Below are 23,904 nucleotides of genomic sequence, written 5' to 3' on the forward strand. Positions count from 1 at the left end.
TTCCCCACCCCCCCCCCCCATTCCCATCACCGAAACCGCAGCTTTTCTGCTGCCGGCTCCCCGGGGATGTGGCTCTGACATTTGCAGGCAGGAGCAAACCTGCCCGTTGCCCTTCCGAGGGTCTTCACCAAGCCATCCGGGCAGGGGAAGGGGATATTCCCCCCCATGATTTTTCCCAAAAAGGGGAAAAAAATAGATGGGAAGAGGTTCCATCCCAGAAAAAAAGGGATGTCCCCCCCTGAAAATATTCTCCCTGAAGATTGAAAAGCCCTGACAATCCAGCTGCATCTTTTTTCGGTGTTGGCGAGGCCAGAGCAGGCAGCGCAGGCAGGATGCTCCCCCCGGCTACCTGCTGCCCTTGATCTCAGCAGCAGCATCTGCGTGTCGGGCTGAAATAAACCCTCTGCCCTCCCTTCCACGCTGCGGCGTGGCAGGAGCGGAGCGGGGCTTTGGTACCCCCCGATGGGTTATTATCCTTCAGCCGGGTGATTTTCTCCCGCGTACCATATGCCTGGGGCTCGCCGGGGATTTAACTTTTCATTTCACTGCATTTTGAAGAGATTTGGGGTTTTTATTCCGCCTCGAATATCCCTCTGTGCTGCGTCCAAAGATGCTGTGAAAGCATCGCTCCCCTCCTGCTGAGCTCGTCCTGGCTGTTTGGGGCAGAAATGCCCCGTTTCTAGGAGTTTTGGCCAAAAAAATGTTGGGATTTAGGGAGGTAACACCCCCCAGGTGGAGCCGCAGGGCAGGATCCGGCCCGCTAGCGGGACGCCCCATGCTGTCGGTCCCCATAAGGGGCGTTTCCCGCAGCAGATGGAGCATCACTGGGGCTAACGAAGCGCACGGGGCTTCCAGGGTCCGGCCAGAAGGGAAGGACCATCCCCATCCCCAGGAGGAAAAGCAAAGCCCAGCTCCCAGCCCCGTTCACAACCAAAGGATGCTACGGGGCCCCGCATCCCCACCCTGAGCCCCCACAGCACCCAAGCACCCCCTCGCAGGCTCGCCCACACCCCGCAACCTCTCTTTTTGAGGCAGTTTAAGGCATTTTGCTGATTTTCGCTCTGCCAGTGCCTTTGCCCTGCTCCTGGGGAGCCCGGGGAGCCATCAGAGGCGTTTTCATCATGCGGTCCCCGCGAGATGCCCGTCTCCACTTAGGGAAATTGGCTGCGATTTAAATGAATGGCAAGAGAGCGAATTGACTATTAAGAAGGTGCAAACACCGCTGTGAACCCAGGGACTTTATTTAATGACTTGGAAACAAGTTCTTGACCTACTTCCAACTTGCAAAGCCTTTGTGAAATCGCAAAGGAAAAGAAATTAAAGGCGCCGGAGCCTTGATCGCTCACCGGTATCGGGTAGCGATGAGCAGGATGCGGCTTTTGGCCGACAAGATGCTCTGGGACCAAGCAGCCCCATTGTAAAACATGGCAGGAGCGAAAAGCCGGGTGGAAGAGGCACAAATTGGGTCCTTCCCCAGCTGTTGCAACCCCCCATTGATGCCAGCAGGTTTTGGCAGCCTCCTGGCCTCTGCGCAGCCCCTTTCTGCCCCCCAACGCCGGCATCGCTGGATTTAGGAGCTCCCGGCACGTGGCTCAAGCGTCCCAGATCTCCAGGATGTTGCTGCAGGCGCTGGGGGCACAGGCAGAGACTTGGGGCACGTGCGGTTCCCCGCCACGGCTCCCCATCGCCCACCCAGCACCCACTACTCATCCAAGGCTTTCCTTCCTCTCGCCTGTGTCCCCCCCTCCCATTCCCGATTATTTATTTCATTTCGCCGCATCCGGCACCGTTGCCATGGGAACGTGGTGGCAGCCCCGGCTGGATGCGCTTGTCTAGACGCTGCGCGCTGGGAGCTCGCCGCCGGCAACCTGCTCCATGGGCTGGATACGGCCCCGGGGCGGGCTGCACCCCTGGGTGCGAGGTCACCCATTGCACCCATCCCCAGGACCCTCGCGAGACCCCAGCGCCCATACGGCTGGGTCCCCTCCAAGCCCTGCACCCCAGATCCGTGCTCCTGGCTCCATCCATCCCTGGGGGGTTCTGTACGAGGAGGGCTGGGAAATGCAGCCTCGGGGTGGCTAACGGCAATAATAGTAATAATAACAATAACAATAATAATAATAATAATAATAAATCACCCGAATGTAGCCCAAGGGTTGCAAAGTGCCCTTTGCACAAAGCAGATTAAACCCAGCCCCCTCCTGTTTGGTTCCATCATAGGGAAGGGAAACTGAGGCACGGCATGGGGAGACACCCCCAAACCTTCGCAGTGCTCTGAGATGCCGGGAACGCCGAAACCCGGGGCGGTGGGTGTTCCCACGTGGAGAGGGATGCTCCATCACCACCCCGGGCTCCTCCTGATTTACACCCGCTAAAACAAAGCCCCGAGCCACCGCGGGGCCCGTCGGCTCCCAAAACAGGCTTTTGGGTGGATTTGGCTTTTTTTCCAATGTCCCCAGCGAGGACCCGCAGCGGGTCATTACCCCCGGAGGAATTTTCATAGGGTTTTTTTTCCCAGCAAACATCAAAAATTTCAAATTTCCCCGCAAACGGGCTGGTTTAACTCTAATACAATATTACATCTATTTAACTTTAATACAATATTGCGTCTATTTAACTTTAATTCAAGATTACATCTATTATTTGCACCATCCTATAAATGCTGAGACGAGACTTTTTTCTTTCTCTCGCCTCCCAGCAAGGAAACATTTTGATGCCGAGGGAGAGCCGAGGAAGTCGAAGTGGCTCATTCCCACCTCACCCATGAGAGGCTGGCTCCGGAGCCATGCCCTCCCACACGACAGGCTTTATTCCGGCAGGGAATTGCTCCATCCCTTCGGGAATTGCTCAGGAGACGCAAACCCATTTAAGTGTCCTTGCAGAAGGGAGCTGGGATGATCCCGTTAACCCCGAGCTCGTGCCCCTCCACATCCACCCGGCCTGACCTTGCAAATGACCTTGAAAGGACCCAGGACTCCGGGGTCCCCTCGGTGGGGAGGACGTGGGATGGTGGCACCCGTGAGATGGAGTAAGGAGGTGCCAGCAGTGTCCCTGGGGGGGGGGGGGGGGGAAATGTGCACTGGGGACAGCAGCGGTGCCCAAGGAGGCACTTGCCATGGAAGGGAAACTGAGGCACAGGGCTGCAACCCCAGCGGGACCCAGCCATCCATTCCCGTGAGGTTGAGGTACTTTCACACCTGCAGGGCTGAAGCGCCAGGGTCGCCGGTGACGGCCAGGGAAGGGCTGATCCTGCACCGCCCGGGTGCTGTGCACTGCTTTGCCATGCCCCAGTTTACCTGGAAAACGGGTTAAGTCTTGCCCGGCCCTGCTCAGCACCGCCCTGGGGAGCGATCTCTTGGTCAGGGTGACCAGCTCCATCAGAGCAGGTCTAATGGGGAAACTGAGGCACGGAGGGGTGGTGGTGAAAACACCTCTGAATTACAACTTTTAGCCTAAGTTACGCCATGAGGAGAAATCAAGAGAAGAAGAGACGTAGGCAACGGCCATTGGCACGGGGCTGCAGGAGGAATGGGCGCAGGGGAGCGATGGGACCCGGGGGCAGAGCCCGGCCACGCTGCCTCGGGCAGCCACAAATAGAGGAGTTAGGCTGCGGGTTGGAGCAAATCCATCTGGAAGCAGCGGGGGAAGTGAAGGGGCCGTACAGCCCCCTGCCATGCCCGAATAACCCAGCTGTGTGTCTGGGATGGAGCGTGAATGGGGGAGCCTGCTGTCCCATCAGTCCTATCCATCCCACCCACCTCATCCCATCCCATCCCATCCCATCCCATCCCATCCCATCCCATCTATCCATCCACCCATCCCATCCATCCCATCCATCCTATCCATCAATCCCATCCCACCCATCCTATGTATCCCATACGTTCCATCCATCCCATCCCATCCCATCCATCCATCCTATCCCATCCCATCCCATCCATCCTATCCTATCCCATCCATCCTATCCTATCCCATGCATCCCATCCATCCTATCCATCAATCCCATCCCACCCATCCTATGTATCCCATACATTCCAGCCATCCCATCCCATCCCATCCCATCCATTCCATCCCATCCCATCCCATCCATCCTATCCCATCCCATCCTATCCCATCCCATCCCATCCATCCCATCCATCCTATCCATCAGTCCCATCCCACCCATCCTATGTATCCCATACATTCCAGCCATCCCATCCATCCATCCCATCCCATCCCATCCCATCCCATCCCATCCCATCCCATTCATCCTATCCCATCCCATCCCATCCCATCCCATCCCATCCCATCCCTCCTATCCATCAATCCCATCCCATCCATCCTATGCATCCCATGCATCCCATTCACCCCATTCATCCCATCCATCCCATCCCATCCCACAGCAAATAAACCCCTCACCCCGATCCAACACAGATCCCTGATCCCCGGCTCAGTGTCGGAAGCACTTGCTGTCTCCGAACCATCGGCAACCGTCCCCCGCGCAAGCCGGCTTCAACAACCAGCCTTTCGGATAAAGAAAATCGGGATTATTCAAGCCCCTCAATTAGCCACAACGAGCCGCGGCTTGTCATCACGCCGGAGACTCGCAGCAGAAAGCACATTAGCGGCATGGCCACTGAGAGGCTGAGAATTAATTAAAATGGAGCAAAAAACCCTAAAACCCCCCCCGAGCAAATGGGGAATTGCTCGGAGCAGGGGGATTTCTCCCTGCGAGCCTGGAGATGCCGAGTGGAGCCACATCCCTGACCCTGGCAGAGCATCTCTGGCACCCAGACTGGCCGGCATCTCCTCCGGTGCCGGTTGGCCCGTGGGACACAGTGACGAAGGGGACATCCCCCACCGCCCGCGGAGACCCCACCGCTCACCCAACCCCTTGTCCCGCGGTCGACGGGGCGAGGAAGAGCCGTGCAGGCGCCCGGTGCTCAGTAACGATGGAGCCACCAACGCACCGCAGGGAAGGACTGATCCTGCCCCGCTCCAGCTTGCGGGGGAAGCTGGGGCTTAAATTTGGGGGATCTTGGGTTTAAACCTGGGAGATCTTGGGCTTAAATTTGGGGGATCTTTGGCTTAGATCTGGAGGTTCTTTGGCTTAAAACTGGGGATCTTGGGCTTAAGTTTGGGGGATCTTGGGCTTAGATCTGGGGGATTTGGGGCTTAAATCTGGGGGATCTTGGGCTTAAATTTGGGGGATCTTGGAGTTAGATCTGGGGGATTTGGGGTTTAAATCTGGGGCATCTTGGGCTTAAATTTGGAGGATCTTGGGCTTAGATCTGTGGTATATTGGGCTTAAATTTGGGAGGCATACAAGGAACAGCAAACAAGATGGGGAGCCAGGAGAGATACAGGGAGCCTGACACCCTAAAAAACAAATCCTGGGGGTGAGACAGAGACAAACGTTGGGGCCAGACCAGGATGGGGAGTGAGCAGGAGCCGTCCACTCCAGGAAAAGCAGCTTTGGGCCATTGGAAAGAGGAGGAGCGGGACAACCCGGTCTCCAAAAATTTGCAAAAACCCACCAGACACTGTGCTGGGTGGTTCAGGATGGATCTTGGCCGAGATGTCCCCACCAGCCTGTGGTAGCTGAGCCCGTTTGGACAAGGATTAAGCCGCAGGCAATTTCGATGCTAATTCTCCCAGTTAAGTTCTTTAGCCCGACATCTGCGAGAAGCAAGAGGTAATTTCCCCTGGATCTCAGACGGCACCTCAAAGACACCGTTAATATAATCCGATAGAGGGGAGAAAAAAAAAATATATATATAAAAAAAATCCAATTTACTGACTTATTTAGTGACACCTTTCGTAATCAATTCTCTCAGGAAAGACATACTGATTAAAGCCAAGCACATTGCTATGGAAACCGGCAGTCCCTCCTCCCACGACCCGCAGGCTGGGAAAGAGAAAATCGGGTGAGGAAATCTGCCTGGTAACAGCCCCGTTAATGAGCCGGGGAGTAAAAATAATCCCTCAGAGAGATGCCGCTGCGAAAGGAGCAGCCGGCGGCAGCCGGTGAGAAGGCGAAACCGCACGCGGCTCCCAAAATATTTATTTTTATGGGAGGGTAGAGCTGTTTTGGAGGAGGAGGGGATGCTCCTGCATCTTGGAGGGATGAAGGGGGCATCCGGAGGTGGTACCCGGGGGTGACTGGGTGCACCCACTGAGCCCTGCGAGCGTGGGTGTTTCTTCCAGCACTTATCCAATTTTTTAGCCTTAAAATACAGGATAAACCCACTCTGAGACACGGGTTTAAGGGATTCACCTGCCCAGCAGCCCATGAGAAGGTAGCTGTCAGCACAAAAGGGTTTTATACGATAAACCCTGTGGGTTTCCCTCTCCTTGGGGTGATTCCCCAACCCACAGGCAGCCACGACACCTGGTGAGGGGCATCGCTGCCCGCTGCAGGCAGGGCTGTCATGCCCACACTCGTCCCTGGGTGAGCGAAACCCTCATGGGCCAGAGTTTCTTGGAGAATTGGGGATTTCTTCTTATTTCTACATGGAATAATGGCCCCAAGCTCCTGGAGGAGTTTGGGGGTCTCCTCCTGGCTGGATGTGTCCCTCACCCCAGCAACCCGCAAGGAGAAGACGCTTGAGGCACCCATGGGTGCTGGCGAGGCAAGGATAAATCTTTCCATGGGCTGAATATAAAAGCACCCGGGCAGTGGGAAGCAGCCGGGGCCAGCAGCGAACAGCACGGAAGGGACTTGGCTGTTTCCCCAAGCACCCGCAATGCTTTTTGGGGTGCTTTAAGGAGCAAAGGTCTGCACAGGACATCATTAGTGCCGCTCACTATCTATTGAGGGATTTAATAACAATCCCATCTGGCATTTTCCTTAAATCCCCCCCATCACCATCACTGTCACCGCGACCAGGGATGGGAGTGGAGCCCCACCGCTCCGGCAACGGGACCGTGGTCCAGCCCAGAGCTGCCATCCCGCAGGAGCAGAGCATCCAACTGCTGCCATCACCCCATCCACCCGCATCCCAGGACGACTGCAAACCGGAGTATCGGAGCTGGAGAGGCATCCAAAGGGATGTGCCGTCCTAATAAAACCAGAAACCTGAATATTTTGAACAATTCCTCTAGTAAAAGAGCCAGTGCTGTTAAAGCCTCCGATACCTTTCCCATTCATCACGGAGAGGATTTAATAAGGCGCCTTAGCAGAGCGTGCCGTGACCACCGGCACATTATTAAACGCAGCGATTAGCAGCTGCCGCGGATGGGAGCTCATTAGAGACTTCTTAAACATCCATAAAAATTGCTTTTATTAATTGGTTCTTCCTCTTTTTATACCCACCGTGTTTGGGAGGGGTTTTTTGGGGTTGCTTTTTATGAACCCCTTTGTTGCATGGTGGTGGATGGGGAGCTCCCGGGGCCGGATCCATCCCAGTGCCCGCCCTGGGGCCTTCCCGCTCCGCTCGGCCACATCCTTTAATGACAAGGCGTAACACTGGGATGTCGCGACAGGTGACAATGCTGCGGCTGAGCGGAGGGACAATGCCACCCCAAGCATCCCAAACCCTGCAGCGGGGCCAGCACTGCCGTCAGTCCCCTGCATGCAACAGGGACGTGAGCCCATCCCCCTGGCATCAGGGCCAGCCTCACATTGAGGAAACCGGGATTTTCCCCAAAAACCTGTTTTTTCCCCCATAACCACATGGGATGGCTTTGCCAGCTGGGTGATGGGTGCTGCCCCAAGCCATCCCCCCTTTTGGGTGCACCCGCAGGAGGGATGAGGATTTCCATATCAAAATGCCTGGGGAAAACCCAACCCAGCAGCACCCATGGCCTGGACACAGGACTGGGGGGGACTCCTGGGGTCCCCACACGGGACCCCCCATGGCCTGGACACAGGACGGATGCTCCCACCACCTCCTGGGGTCCTCCCATGGGTCCCCCCATGGGAAATGGGGCTCCGGGGCTCTCCCCGTGTCCCCCTGCTCCTTCCCCTCCTCTGCTGGGGGCGGACACCAACCCCGCCGTCGACCCCACTAACGAGGGCGCCACTAATTGCCGGGCAGGCGGCAAGCCCGCGCCCCATGTATAATTCAAGCCCCTTTGTTAGGGCTGGGTTTGCTTTGTCTGGCAAGTGCCGCCTCCCCGCGGGACCCCCCCTGACCCGGCTGCCACGCAGCTCCTTCTTTGGCGGGGGCTTGATTAAAAATAATTAAGGCCTGGGGCTGCTGTGAGGCGGGAGGCAGTGTCGTTAGCGGGGTCGGGGTTGTTAGTGGGGTCGGCATCTCCCCCCCGGCAGAGGAGAAGATGGAGCAGGGGGACACAGGGAGAGCCCCAGAGCCCCATTTCCCATAGGGGGGACCCGTCTGGGGACCCCAGGAGGTGGTGGGAGCATCAGTCCTGTGTCCAGGCCATGGGTGCTGCTGGGCTGGGTCTTCCCCCCAAATTTTGAGATGGAAATCCTCATCCCTCCTGTGGGTGCACCCAAAAGGGGGGATGGTTTGGGGCAGCAGCATCCTGTGGGTGCCAAAGTTGGGGGCAGCACCTATCTCCTGGGCGGTGGGGTGGGAGTGCTCATGGGACGATGGGGAAAACCTGCACCCGGTGGGGTGTAAACCGGCCCAAAATGGGTGAAGGTGTCCCTAAATATGGCCCCTGACACCCACAGGAGCCCCAGGTAGACACCCCAAATTTACCGCAGCATCGCTCACCTGCGCTTCCCGGACCAGCCATCCTCAGCGCCAGGCACAGGCCTTGCCAGCACCCTGCCCATCACCGGTCCTGAGCTCAGCCCTGCAGCCCAGGGCCAAATCCAGGCTGGGAATAAGGGGCAGCAGCCCTGAGAGGGGCTGCCTTAAAATCTGGTGAGATGGAGCCCGAGGAAGGTTGGTGGCCCCAGGCATGGGACAGGGATGTCCTCCCCCCACGCTGGAAGGGACCGTGGGGACCTGCCCCAGCCCGCACCAGCCTCCGCTCACCATCACCCACACAACTGTTGAGCTACAGGGGGAATAAAAAATTAAAAAAAAATATAAATAGAGCCTTTAATAATCAATCGGTGTTTATCAAGCAGGTTGTAACAATACCAGCCTGCTGCCGCCAAATTAAATCCTTGTTTGGAGCCGCTGAGTCAGAGACGTGATGTGAATTCCCAGGAGTGAATAAAACAGGTCCCAGCACTGATCCTGCACGTGCTTCCTCATCCCTCCGGGCTCTGTCCCATGTCCATCCCAAGGGAAAGGGGGGTGACATCCTGGGTGTCCCCCAGGAGCAAAAGGCGAGGGGACGTGACCATGTCCAGGGCCGCAGCAGGAGAGCCAGGAGCCGGAGGGGATGGAGGCACGGCCAGGCTGGGCACAGGGACCCCGAGATCTTGGGGCTCAGCCCAGCTCTCCGTGAGCTCCATGCCCAGTCCCAGCCCCGCAGCATCGTCACCGCGATGTCCCCACCAAAGCCCGGCTGCAGTACCCATGGCCAGGGGGCTGCCGGGGGATGCCACCACGGATACACATGTGCCACCCTCCAGCAAGCCCCCAGTGCCATCTCCAGCCCTGGGGAGCAAACAGGCACCCACAGACCCCCCCAAACCTCGCTGCACTCTGACCACCCCACCAGCCGCCGTGCCAGCAGTCCCCACACCGCCGCGGGGACTCAGCGCCAGCCCTGTGCCATCCCGGTGCCCGTCACAGGGCTCCTGCTGTCCCTGCCCCGAGCCGAGCCAAGGGAAAACTGTGCCAGATGCTACAAAAAGGGGCCAGGAAAGGCCGGTTTCGCCTGAGAGTCCCGGCAGCTGCTGAGGGGAATTGGCAACTGGCCGGCGATGGGCTGGAAGTGGCGGCAGAGGAGAGGACAGCAGGGGACAGGAGTGGGAGGGAGTCCCGGAGGCGCAGATGGGGACACCGTGCCCCCAGGGTGGTTAAGGGGGACAGGGCTGGTTCCTGAGCCAAAATAGGGGGGAAAAAAAAAAGAGAAAATACAAATCAGAGCCTGCAAAGGGTTTGTGCAAAGCTGCCCGCCCCGTGCCTGGCTGCTGCACCCACAGGGTGGGTGCCGGGTCCCTTCCCCAGGGCTGGGGGACGCGGTTCAAGGCAGCGGGGACTCCGGCTGAACCCCACGGCCACGGCTGGCACCACCGCGCTGCCCGGCCTCCCACCGCTCCTGGCCATTTGGTGGAGTGGAGGAGCAGGGGGGGATGCGTGTGCAGGAGAGAGCCCCGAGGGATTACTGGGGACAGGGACAAGGACTATCAGCTTGACATTTACAGGCAATAGCTGAGGACCACCATTAATCTGAGCCATTACTGCGCAGAAGTAGAGAGCGGACAGGTTTTTGCGTGGGCTCCTGTTAGCCTCAGCATCCCTCGCTGTGCTGCCCGAGCATTCTCCAGTCCCACTCCAAGCATCCTCCGCTCCCACCCCAAGTATCCTCCACGCTCACCTCAAGCATCCTCCACTCCCACCTGAGCAACCTCCATGACGGTTCCAAGCGCAGTCTGCAGCGGACCCGCAGCCCACGGCCAAACAGCCAAAAACTCCCCCAGCGGCACACGCAGAAGGGAGCGGGGGGGCCAATAATGCAGAAGAAGGGACGGTTGCAAAGGCGAGGGCCAGCAGGAGGAAGAGACTTCCCCCGAAGCCTGAGGTGCCCTTGCAGAACCGCTTCACCGCTCTGCAGACTGAAGAGGAAAGTCCCGTCACACCAGGAGAAGCGCTGGAGCTGAGTAGTGCAGCCCCATCTGCCCCCCGTATAACAACCAGCGCCACTAAGAAAAGGCGACGGGTGACAGCAGTAGGTGACACTTCTGAGCGGTACGGAGATGCCCGTTTGCCGACTGGACGCACTCTCTAGAGAGGCGTGCTGCTTACCGGGGGCTCACATCATGGATGTCACCGAGAGGCTGCCAAGCCTCGTACAGTCCACTGACTATTATCTGCTGCTGCTGTTTCACGTGGGCACCAGTGACACAGCCAGGAGCAGTCTGAGGACTGTCAAGAAGGACTACAGAGCCCTGGGAGCGGCGGTAAGGGACTGGGGAGCGCAGGTTGTTTTTTCATCAATCCTGCCAGTCAAAGGGAAGGGGTTTGAAAGGGCCAGTCGAATCTGGCGAGTCAACAAATGGTTACAGGACTGGTGCCACAGCCAGGGGTTCGGCTACTTAGACCACGGGACTCGCTTTGAGGAACCTGGTCTCCTGGGGGCTGACGGGATCCATCTGCCAGAGAAGGGGAAGAGCATCGTCGGTCATAGGCTTGCCAAGCTGGTGAAGAGGGCTTTAAACTAGAGATGCCGGGGGAGGGGAACCTCAACCCATCCCACTCCTACCAGTTTGATGCCAGGGCCAGCAATAGATGCCCAGAGCCTGGAGAAGGAACACAGGTCAGCAGGAGAGCGCCTGAAGAGCAGCACAAAGGAACTCCAGCCAGTAAGACACTTCATCGGGGGCCCAACTTCAATGCCTCTATGCAAACGCACGTAGCATGGGGAATAAACAAGAGGAGTTAGAGACGTGCACACGCCTGCAGGGCTACGACCTTATTGGCATCACAGAGACGTGGTGGGATGGCTCCTGTGATTGGAGTGTTGGGATGGAGGGATACAGGCTCTTTAGGAAGGACAGGCAGAGGAGACGAGGAGGGGGTGTCACCCTCTATGTCAGTGACCAGCTGGAGTGCCTGGAGCTCTGCCTGGGGATGGATGAGGAGCCGACCGAGAGCTTATGGGTCAGGATTAAAGGGAAGGCAGGGAGAGGTGACATTATGGTGGGGGTCTGCTACAGGCCACCTGACCAGGAAGACCGAGCAGATGAGGCCCTCTATAGACAGGCAGGAGCAGCCTCACGCTTACAAGCCCTGGTCCTCATGGGGGACTTCAACCACCCCGACATCTGTTGGAGGGACAACACGGCAGGGCATAAGCAATCCAGGAGGTTCCTGGAATGCGTCGATGATAACTTCCTTCTCCAAGTGGTAGAGGAGCCAACGAGGAGAGGTGCTATGCTGGACCTTGTTCTCACCAACAAGGAGGGGCTGGTGGGGAATGTGAAGCTCAAGGGCAGCCTGGGCTGCAGTGACCACGAAATGGTGGGGTTCAAGATCCTGAGGGCACCGAGGAGGGCGCACAGCAAGCTCACTGCCCTGGACTTGAGGAGAGCAGACTTTGGCCTCTTCAGGGATCTGCTTGGTAGAGTGCCATGGGACAAAGCCCTGGAGGGAAGAGGGGCCCAAGAAAGCTGGGTAATATTCAAGGATCACCTCCTCCAAGCTCAGGAGCGATGCATCCCAACAAAGAGGAAGTCAGGCAAAAACGCCAGGAGGCCTGCATGGATGAACAAGGAGCTCCTGGACAAACTCAGACACAAAAAGGAAGCCTACAGAGGGTGGAAGCAAGGACAGGCAGCCTGGGAGGAATACAGAGAAATTGTCTGAGCAGCCAGGGATCAGGTTAGGAAAGCTAAAGCCCCGATAGAATTAAATCCAGGGATGTCAAGGGCAACAAGAAAAGATTCTATAGGTACGTCGGGGATAAAAGGAAGATGAGGGAAAATGTGGGCCCTCTCCGGAATGAAATGGGAGGCCTGGTTACCCGGGACACGGAGAAGGCGGAGGTACTCAATGACTTTTTTGCCTCGGTCTTCACAGGCAAGTGCTCGAGCCTCACCGCCCAAGCTGCAGAAGGCAAAGGTGGGGACTGGGAGAATGAAGAGCCGCCCACTGTGGGAGAACATCAGGTTTGAGACCATCTAAGGCACCTGAAGGTGCACAAGTCCATGGGACCCGATGAGATCCATCCGTGGGTCCTGAAGGAACTGGTGGATGAAGTTGCTAAGCCACTATCCATCGCATTTGAGAAGTTGTGGCAGTGCGGTGAAGTTCCCACTGACTGGAAAAGGGGCAACATAACCCCCATTTTTAAAAAGGGAAAAAAGGAAGACCCGGGGAACTACAGGCCAGTCAGTCTCACTTCTGTGCTCGGCAAGATCATGGAACAGATCCTCCTGGAAGCTATGCTAAGGCACATGGAGGACAGGCAGGTGATTTGAGACAGCCAGCATGGCTTCACCAAGGGCAAGTCCTGCCTGACTAACCTAGTGGCCTTCTATGATGGAGTGACTACATCAGGGGACAAGGGAAGGGCTACAGATGTCGTCTGTCTGGACCTCTGTAAGGCCTTTGACACGGTCCCCCACAACATCCTTCTCTCTAAACTGGAGAGGTATGGATTTGATGGGTGGACTGTCTGGTGGGTGAGGAATTGTTAGATGGTCGCATCCAGAGGGTGGTGGTCAACGGCTCAATGTCCAGATGGAGATTGGTGACGAGTGGTGTCCCGCAGGGGTCCGTACTGGGACCGGTACTGTTTAGTATCTTCATCAATGACATAGTCAGTGGGATCGAGTGCACCCTCAGCAAGTTGGCAGATGACACCAAGCTGAGTGGTGTGGTCGACACACCTGTGGGGTGGGATGCCATCCAGAGGGACCTGGACAAGCTCGAGAAGTGGGCCCATGTGAACCTTATGAGGTTTAACAAGGCCAAGTGCAAGGTCCTGCCCCTGGGTCGGGGCAACCCCCGGCATCAACACAGGGACTGAGAGCAGCCCTGCCGAGAAGGACTTGGGGGTACTGGTGGATGAAAAGCTGGACATGAGCCGGCAATGTGCGCTCGCAGCCCAGAAGGCCAATCGTGTCCTGGGCTGCATCCAAAGCAGCGTGGCCAGCAGGGCGAGGGAGGGGATTCTGCCCCTCTACTCTGGTGAGACCCCCCCTGCAGCACTGCGTCCAGCTCTGGAGCCCTCAGCATAAGACAGACACAGACCTGTTGGAGCGTGTCCAGAGGAGGGCCATGAAAATGATCAGGGGGATGGAACAGCTCTGCTATGAAGAAAGGCTGAGAGAGTTGGGGTTGTTCAGCCTGGAGAAGAGGCGGCTTTGGGGAGACCTTCTTGCAGCCTGTCAGTACTTACAGGGGGCTGATAAAAAAGATGGCGGCAAACATTTAGCAGGGCCTGTTGCGACAGGACAAGGGGGAATGGCTGTAAACTAAAGGGGGGTAGATTTAGACTAGATACAAGGAAGAAATTTTTGACGCTGAGGGTGGTGAGACACTGGCCCAGGTTGCCCAGAGAGGTGGTGGATGCCCCATCCCTGGAAACATTCCAGGTCAGGCTGGACGGGGCTCTGAGCAACCTGATCTAGTTGAAGATGTCCCTGCCCACGGCAGGGGGGTTGGACTAGATGACCTTTAGAGGTCCCTTCCAACCCAAACTATTCTATGATTCTATGATTCTATGATTCTATGACTCCAAGCATCCTCCACTCCCACCCCAAGCATCCTCCATGCTCACCCCAAGCACTCTCCACTCTCACCCCGAGCATCCTCCTCTCCCCTGAGACATTTCCCAGCTGGGGCTTTGTACCTGGGTATCCCTGCGGGATGGCACGAGCGTGCCCGGGGGATGAGGTGCCAGGCAGAGACACACCACTCCAGCACCAGCATGACGCGTCCTGCAACCCTCCAGCCCCAAACTCGGACAGTCTCCGAGGCAGAGCCGGGCCACCCCCAGCCCTTTGGCTCCCCAGATCCCTTCCACCAAAGGTCTTCACGTTTTCCCTCCCCAGCAGGAGACCAAAGGAAGCAAACCCACGCCACCCCGGCTCCTCTCCGGCTCCCCAGTGCCACGGTCTTGGTGTCCCCAGGACACGGGCTCTGCCCCGCACACCTGTGGTGGGAAAGGGCTGCACTATCGATCTGGTTATGGGAAGAGACCAGAGCGACCCAGAGTGCTAATTAGCCCTAATCAAGGTGATTAGCCTGAGAGCCAAGCAGCAGGCCAGCCCTGAGTTTACTCCCTGCCCTGCCTCTGGTTGTGTCCCCTGCGTGTGACAGCGCAGCTGCGACCCCAGGCCAGGCACGGTGGCCGTGTCCTCTGCTTAGATGACACCCAGTCTGCGCAGTGAGGATGACGAGGGTGCCGGGACACAGCCAGGCCACGAGCCCGACAGCTCAGCCAGCACCGGTGGCTTTGCAGTGCCATTGTTGTCACCGCCAGCCCCTGGGGTGCCCGAGGGGTGCTCAGCGCCGGGGGCTGCAGCGTCGCCTCCCCCAGCATCCTCCCAAGGGGACGGGTCCCCACTGCCGGGTCGGAGCCAGGATGCGGCACCGCTCGTGCGCGGTGACCAACTTGCACACGTGCGTGTGACGAAGGGCTGCGTGGGAAGTCCTCTGTTTGGGTGATTCCCGAACAGTCCCTGCCATGGGCTGCAAACAGCCCCCGGCCCAGCTCGAGGGTCCCGCTGGCCCCGGGGGGATGCAGCCGGATTCGCCGCAGCTCCCCAAATACTTGTGTTTTCTCGCACGCTTTTGGGCATCCAAGTAGCTCTGGCATTTACCTCTCCAAACCCATCCCACACCCTCCTGCATCCTTTCCTCAAAGCTCCTGCTTCCTAAACACCCCCCCAGCGTTGCTGGGATGTGCCAAGCCCCCCAAGACCTGTGCCGAGCCCCCCGACTCCCTGCGGGCTCCCAGCAGCCGATCCCTGATGGGGAAGGGAGGGCTGAGGGTGCTGGGGAGGATTTTTTTGGGGGAAATAGCCCCTGGAAAGCTCTGTGCCCCCACGGCTCGATCCCTGTCTGGGGACTACAGGGATGAGATGTTTGCCTAGGAAGGGGTCCGGGCCTGATCTTAGAACCATTAAGGTTGGAAAAGACCTCTAAGATCATCGAGTCCAGCCGGCTCCCAGCAGCCGATCCCTGATGGGGAAGGTGGAAACATCACCCCAACACGGGTCCCTGCAGCACCTCTCGCCCTGGCACAGGGGCAACTGGCTGTGAAAATCACCATTAAATAATAAGGCAAAACGTGCCGGTGTACAACCCCCATCGGGGCGGGGTGGGAGGGATGGCTGGGGCAGAGGCCGCATCCTGCCCCGCCGCTCCCATCTGGGTGCAGGCGAAGCAGCACTTGGGCAATTGGTTTTTTTCTCCCCCAAATCTCCTTCTGCCGCAGAGCAAAAACCAAAGACGGGTGAAATTTCCCAGCCAAGCACATGGGAGCCGTTATTAATCTTATTAATAAACCACTCGGGGTTTAATGTCCTGTTTAAATACGACCAGGGCTGCTCTCTGCCAACTTTGCCTTTCCAGTTTTCCAGGCTGTTACGTACATATTTTGAAAATTGAAATAAATAGCTGCTTTCAAATGGGGGGAAGAAAAAAAAGACACCAAGGGGCCCATCCTGAGCCCCTCTGCCCCTCCGAGCATCCCCCCGCGCTTTGGGCAGGATATTTTCTCCCCACGCAATCCCCAACACTCCACCACTTCCAGCCAAAAACCGCCCCCAGCTCCACGCTGCGATGGGGACAAGGACATCCCCAGGCATCCCAGGAGGATGAGGGGTGGGGATACAGCCTGGACCGCCGGTCTGAAGCCGCCCGCCCGCCTGCAGCTCGGCTTGGCCAGGCGCCACAGCGATCAATACGTAATAACCTGCATCTCGCCGGCTGGCGCTGGAGGAGCTGTTAAGACGTGTGGCCGGCGCTGCCGGGAACGTTAGGGTTTTGTGGGTCTTTCATCCCTGCCATGTGCTCCTGGCCATTTTCTCCCCTTTCTATAAGGATATCCCCTTTCCATAAGGATATCCCCCCAAGCCTCGGTACCCAGCGACGGCTGCAGCACCCCAAGGGGTCCCCAGCCCCGTGGAGGGAGGCGATGCCGGCAGAACCCCGCTCCCCAGGGTGATGTGCAACGGCTGCCAGGTTACAGAGCCCTTTTCCAGCCCCAGAGCATCGGTGCAAGGCTGGGAGGATGCTGGTACCCCGGTGCCTGCACCCAGCATCCTCCCAACAGCCACAACCCACCGCCGTATCGACGTTTGTGGGTGAAGCAGGATCAGTGCAGGGCTGGCAGCGCCGCGGGCTCAGCGCCAGCTCTGGGTCCCAGAAAGGGATGTAGGATTCCCATCAGGAATTGAATTTCTCCGCGATGAGTTTTGAACCATCTGAGCCCTGAATCCTTCTCCCTGCTCAATTATTCAGCCCCTCCAGGTCCTCCCTGTGCTTTCTCTCCGGAGAAACCGGGGGGAGAGGAGCCCATAGCTCCACTGCAGGAGGAAAAAGTGGTGGGAGCCATTGGTGCTTACGGGCTGGGGGAAAGCATCCCCCGGGGCTCTGAATCTGCAAACAAATAAAGCCACGAGGAGCTCGGCTGAGATATTCATCGATCCACAAGCAGCGAGTTCCCGCAGCAAAACCAACCGGTTTGCTGCTGATACACAACCCAGGGCGCTCGGCACCTCCCAAACGCAGCCACTTGTCACCGGCGTGGAGACGTCCCTGCAGTCCCCCGCATCCCCCAGGGATGCACGGAGCCGGCCGCCAGCATCGAGCCCAGGGCAAACATTGGCCAAAGGCAGCCGGGAAAAGCCGTCACACCTGGAGGTAATTTCTTGCTGAGGTTAATCCCCTTCGTGCCTAAAAAGTCTCTTTTCTCCCCCAAAAATGCTCCCTTTGCCTTATTTCTCCCGCATTAAGGTCTGTCGGTACCAGGAATCTCTTCTTCCTCCCTGTCTTCTCTCGGACCAGCCACAGAGACTGAGCTTCTCAAGAGGCCGCTTTGCCGCATCTTCCAACCTCGGATCTCTCCTCCGATCCCCTCCCGGTGTCTTGGCGATGTATTTTGGGATGGGAGACCCGGCTGCCCCATGGGCTGGCAGGGATGCGGTACCGGGGGGCCCGTCCCCGACCCGCCCTGTGCCAGGCGATGCTCGCCACCTTCCCATCGGTCCGCACGTTTTCTCCGGCGATGATTTTATTCCTGCTCTCCTTTCTATTACTGAAATGAGCATCATTGATTTTTTATAGCGCTAATTTTTTTCCTAACAGAAAGCCACCTGGGATCAAATCAAATTGCTTATCGGCATCTAAACACTATTATGGCAGCTCAGTCCCTTTCAGCAGCCAAACTTGTGAGCTCAATAAGAAACAAGATCAAGTTTGGCTGGACGAGACTCATTTTCCCAGACATCAATTAGGCCACCAGCTTTTCAGGCTTTGCTGATCACACTGTGCATCAACCTTTCCTTCCCGTGCTCTCACAGCTTCGATGTTGGGCCAGGCTGTTTTCTGGCTCATCCTCTTTATTTTCTCTACAACCCAGCCCTCCGAGACATTTATTTTCCAGTCCCCATTGCTCCCAGCTCTGTTACCAACTGGCATGTATGATTTAGAGAGTTCTTCAACCCGTCTCGTTAATACTCTTGGGTGCACATTAGCTGGTCCTGCAAATTTAGACGTACTGCACTTTAATCGCGGTTTTAATTGCGAGCTGTAACGCTCTGCCTTCCCAAATGCGCACCAATAAACCTTTATAGCAGCCTGTCAAGCAAAGCTCTGCCTGTGAATAATGCGGATGCACCGGAGGATGTGCACGTCCACGCGGAGGTCTCACCAGGCCGGGATGCTTCTCCACGGCCACCCGCACCCGCGGTCCCTCCTGTGGCTCTTGGGGTGGTCACCCGGGGAGGTGACAAGGTGCGCTGGGGTTTTTCATGCCTCTAACACAGGCAGTTCCCACCTCGGTGCTGTTTCTGGATCCTCGGCGCTGCCCATCCCCGGAGTATCCCCATCCCTCCACGCCAGCACCCACTGCCCCGCAGCATCCCCAGGCACGGAGGCATCACCGCACCCATCGTGTCCCATCCCGCGGAGGTGGGGTGCGGGGGAACGAGGGGCTCGCCATCCCTGATGCCTCTGTCAGCCCCCCATTTCCATGGCAACCATGCAAATGTGAAAGCTTTCCATAATCATTAGGGAGCGGAGCCGAGCAGTATAAACAGTGACTGCGGTAGATTACATGCCTATTATGAACAGTCGCGCCTTCTGAGCGCTGGTAATTATATCTAATTGTGCATTTAATTGTGTAATTGAAAACCCCCATCCAGAGTTCAGCCCGGGCTCCTTTCCCCCTTCCCCGGCGGTGGGAAGGTGGCCGGGGGCAGCTCTGGCCCCGCTGTCCTCGTGCCGTCCCCGCGCCAGGGATCGGGCACGATGGGAACCGTGCGAGGACAAAAGATGCCGGCAGATGTCACGGACGGCTGACTCTCGCCGGTGCCGGAGCTGGAGGGTTGGTGGCCAAAACCAGGCAAATGAGGGCAGGAGGGGTGATGGGGACGGCAGGGGATGGCAGGACCATGAAGCCCCTGAGGGAGCAGTGGGGTCCCGCTGGGGAAGGGGATGTCACCTAGGGCTGGTGGGTGTTGAGAGATGCAGGGGATGGGACCATCCACTCCCTTCGCCCATCCTTCGTTAAGCCGACCCCACTAACTCCTTCTCCAGGCTCGGCGATGGGAAGTCGCATCCCGGAGGCTCTTGGTGCCCCGTGCGAATGCCATGGCTTGGCAGGCAGGATGGGATGGACCCGCGGCCCCTCTCCCTGCACCCCAACCCTGGGGAGGCTGCAGGAGGAAGGATGCCAGTGCCGGCACGGCGTGGCACAGCGCGGCATGGCACCGCACGCCGCCAGCCCAGCAGGCTCCAGCAGGCTCAGCCGGGCGGGAGGTGCCAACTGAGCTTTGCTTTTCCAGCCAATTAAAGGAGAAGGAGAGAAACAAAGAAGGAAATGAAACCCCAGTTCAGAGCGATGCCGAGCTCCGCCAGGCGGAGGTGGGACCGCTGGGCACCTCCTGTCCCCACCCGGCTCCAGGGCTGGAGCTGCATCCCACCCCTTGATGAGCCCCACGCCACAGGGGGAGACAATGGGGTCACCACTTTGGGATAGAGAAGGAGCCCGCTCGAGCAAGCCTGCCCCACAGCCGGTGCCTGAGCATGGCCCCAATCCCGCAGGGTACAGAGTAGGACGGCCAAGGGGCGCTTGACAGCAGCCAGCCGGATCCAGCCAGACCTCAGCGTCCAGCAGTCCACATCCTGATATCCCATATCACTGCTTCTGAGGTTGGGTACACCCCCCTAAAGCAGCACGGCTGTCCTGATCTGCAACCGACACCACTAGGCTTCAGAGTTAACAAGAGTCATGGCTTGCGGCTCTCACACCCCCGCGCCCATGCTGGCAGTGGCGAGTGGGGCAGTATCAGCTCCAGATTCATTTTCCATCCAACCACCTCAGCAGCTCTCACCTTCACATAATGAAAAGATAAATCCTCCCGACAACAATGGGCATCCCAGAGAAAGGTTTACTAAGCCACCGCGAAACCCCTCAGCCAGTTATTCATCTCCCAGATGATGCGGAGGACCAGCAAAAACCTGAGAGTTTTTGATTTCATCCCACCTCATCAGCATAAATATCTCCCGGCAGCCCCTCTTGAGGTGCGGCAGGGCCAGTGGGTGTCTGGCAACTGGATCCCTGGGTTTTTTCCGGAGAAAAACATAAATGGAGGCCAAATCTGGCAGGTGCTGCTTGTCCCCTGGGAATGGAGACACCCAGCGCTTGCAGCATCGCCTCGTCGAGCGGTGGAGAAGGAGCCTATAGGATATTTGGATGCTCCAAAGCTGCTGCCCGGGCTCCCTGCCATGCCACGGCCCGAAAACCAGTTTCTCAAACTGGTTCAGGCGCAACCGCTGCCCCGAGGTCTGGGCTGCGCGGGGTGGAGCAGGCAGGGCTCTGCCTGCACCAGGCAGGGCGTGTTGCCTCTCCTACCAGGACCTGCCTTCTCCCACCTCAGCATGGGGGACCTTGCACGTGGACCTTGTGCCCAGTGGGTGCCAGCAGCACACCGGCACCCTGCCACCACGAGCCTCTCCCATGTCTGGGGGGGGGGACAGACAAGGGACCAGGGGCGCATCCCCCGGCGACCAGGTTGCAAATACTGGGGAAACCAGCGGGGACGTGAGAAGGTGCCCGTGGGGTCACAGCAGCACCTGGGGAGCTGCGGGAAGGTGCCTGTGGGAAGGTGGCCCGGCAGCGAGGACCAGCTGGAGATGGTGGCCTCACCCCGGGGCAGGCTGACCCCCGCTGCTTCGTTTAAGGGAAACTGAGGCACGGGCTAGCCAGTGATGAGGTTTGGCAAGCGTGCTTAGCAGGCTCGCTGTTGGCACAAGCTGACCCCACAGCAATGGGGCATGGCTTCCCAGGCAGCCCCAGCACACACCAGTCCAACCCCACCCCAGTGGCTGGGGGCACTGGGAGCACGGCTGTCCCCCCCCATAGTGCAGAGGGTCCAGGACAGGCATCGGGGCTACCTGGACCAGGGGACACGAGCCCCGTGGTGCCGTCTCCATGTCAGGGGTGGCACAGAGCAGCCGAAGAGGAGGAGAGGCGCAGAGCTGGGGTCAGGCATCATCCCCACTCCCCATCATCCCCTCCCAAACCTCAGCACCGCCTGGTCTGCCCGCCCCGGCCACACCACCTCGGGGATGAATATTGGCCTCGGTTACCCAAGGGGACACCCTGATGGCACCCACCACCTCCCCCGCCTCGGGGCTGGCTCAGCCCAGGGCTCCATGTGAGCACCCAGACCCCCCCACCCCAGTGCAGGGCACCCAGCAGCACCTTTTCCCCATGGGGCTGGTGGGTGCCACTGCTGTGGGATGGGGTGCTACGGGGGAACATCTCCCCACGGCCGGCGGGATGCAAACTGCTGCCTCCGGAGCTGGGAATGAGCTTGGGAAAGCATCCTGGAGGCTAGGAGGGGATGAGTTGGGGTACGGGGTGAGCCTGGGGTGGAAAGGCCACCGGTAAGAGACAATTCCAGAGCCAAGCCTTTGGGGATGCCAGCAGCACCAGGACGCACAGGGCGTCAGGAAAGCCTGACCCCAATCTGCAGCACAAAGTTTCTCTGGGTGCGAGCAGGAGCTGCTCTCCCAGCCCGGGAGCTCACACCGATTCAGTTCTTCCCCTAAAATAAATAGATTAAAATCTCTCGGATCTGGGATATCTCAGGGAATAAATGCCAACAAACCTGTTTGGGAGCTGAGTGGTAAAAAAAAAAAAGTGACTGAAAGCCAGGAAACTCCCACACACCTGGAAAACACCCGTCAGATTTATCCTGAACAAGGGGGAAGGTGAGCGAAGCGCAGAGCAAGACTTTACAGACCGAATCAGGGGGACATTTGGGGACACAAGAGGCCATTCCCGCTGGGAAGGGCAGGACTTCAGCCCACCGTGGCTCTGCTCCCCGGGGTCGAGGACCGGCTTCGAAGCTTCCCGTGTCCCCCCAGGAAAGCCGGGTCCCCCCATCCATCCAAAAGTGGGGACCCCTCCCTGCTCACTGCCTTCCGAAGGATGGAGAATGAACAAGAGCAACGCCAGGAAGAAAGTGCCCGTCAGCAGGATGCCATCATCATCTCCAGAGCGGATCTGGAGCCCGTTTCCATCGCTGCCTCCATCCACCCCATCACCCCCTCCCAGTCCCTGGGGACACCATGGGCTGACCGCCACGCGTTTTGGCAATCTCCCCCTCGTTTTTCTCGCCACGATGAGCCCCGGCATGGCCACGGAGGCAAGTTGTAGAATGCTGATTCTCCGTTAACGAACCACCCGGCCGGGATAATTAATCGCAACCTCCTCGGTGCTGGTTTTAGCAGAAACCCCCCTGAATACCCCGCACAGTCCCTTCGCCTGCCCCTCTGTCAGCAGCCTGATGAAGATTGATTTGCGGGCGGTGGCAAGCACGGCACCTAATTATTACGAAGACCGACAATCCTATTAAAATTAAACCTCTCCCTTCTCTGCCCCAACATCGCAGCGTCCCCCGGCCGTGGGCAGACGGGTCCCGCTCAAAAGCAGGAGAGTTTACAAAGTGCTGGCAGTGGCTCCAAGTTTCCCTCTTGCCCCGACTCGGGGGACCAGCACCCCAAGAAACATCCTTGGAGCCACCAGGATGGGAAACCGCCGGCGGGAGCGAACTCGGAGGAAAGAGATTGCAGTTGGAAACAAAGCTCACACCTGCTGGAGACGCATCCCCAGGCGCTGACAGCACAGGGAACTGGTTCGCATCCATCTCCCCAGCCGCAACTCCAGCCAGCGCTGGGCTGAGGCAGGGGACGAGGGTGGCATTTCGTCCTCCTTGATTATTATTTTTTCTTTTTCTTTTTTTTTTTTTTTTTTTTTTTTGGTGGCAGTGAAGCATCCCCAAGCTGGTCCCACAGCAAGGTCACCGCCGAGACGGAGTGGGTAACGGTGACAGCCAACATTTCGCACAAAGCACAACCCGGCATGCTGATGAGCGCAGACGGCCCCTCGCCTTACCAGCTGCAGGCAGCAGAATCCGACCAGCGTACATCTCCCATTGCATCTCCCCATGGTTTCCCAGCCGGAGCCTCGGATTTCCCCCACCGTGGCCTCGCGTCGCCGTCCTCCAGCTCCTCACCAGCCTCCCCTTCGCCAGCAGAGCCGCCACCCGCGGAGCATCAGGGGGGCACCAGCAACATGTCCCGCTCTCCAGCCTCCGGCCAGCCCCAGTACTTTCTTCACAGCAGCCCTGCCGTCTCCCGCATCCTGCCAGGTTAGCACAGAGGCGGGCTGGGCTCAGACAGGGGCATCGCCCCCCTTCTCCGCCTTCCCCCCCCCCCGAGCCCCGCTCCCCCCGAGCCCGCTACAGCCCCATCCCCCGGTGCAGGGACCCCGGGGCCGCGCACACCTCGCCATCCATCCCCGGGGCGCGCAGGTTTGCGCGGAGCCTGCCCGGCCCCTCTATTGTCTCTCCCGCACAGCCGCGCTCCGCGCCCCGGGGGCGGGCGGGGAGGAGGCGGCGGGTGGGGTCGGGGGCGCGCCGGGCAGGGCGGGCCGCGGCCGCCGGAACAAGGCGAGACGCGCTCCCGGCGGGGCCCGGCGGGCGGCGCGGCCGGGCGGGGGGGAGGCGAGGCCGGGCACGCCGCGCCGCGCCGAGCCCTTGGCGGCTTCCGGGGGCGCCGGGCAGCGCGGCCCTTTCGCCGCAGCCGGCGGCAGGCGCGGCTCCTGGTCGCGCCCGCCTTTCGTTATCGTCAGTATTTGTCTTTTTAATCG

General features: G+C 58.7%; 1 protein-coding gene across 1 annotated transcript in view; it reads right to left on the reverse strand.

Annotated features, from left to right (window-relative positions):
* Positions 1-23,611, reverse strand: part of NKAIN1 (sodium/potassium transporting ATPase interacting 1) — a 42,618-nt gene extending 19,007 nt beyond the window's left edge. Inside the window, exons 1-2 of the mRNA XM_076357409.1 lie at positions 23,540-23,611; positions 23,149-23,397 (exon numbers count right to left, since the gene is read on the reverse strand). Of these exons, the coding sequence (XP_076213524.1) occupies positions 23,149-23,202 (54 nt within the window). The 5' untranslated portion in view covers positions 23,203-23,397; positions 23,540-23,611. The remainder of the gene's footprint in view (positions 1-23,148; positions 23,398-23,539) is intronic.
* Positions 23,612-23,904: the final 293 nt, after the last annotated feature.

This window comes from Aptenodytes patagonicus, chromosome 21 (genome assembly GCF_965638725.1).
Source record: "Aptenodytes patagonicus chromosome 21, bAptPat1.pri.cur, whole genome shotgun sequence".
In the NCBI taxonomy this organism is placed as follows: Eukaryota; Metazoa; Chordata; class Aves; order Sphenisciformes; family Spheniscidae; genus Aptenodytes; species Aptenodytes patagonicus.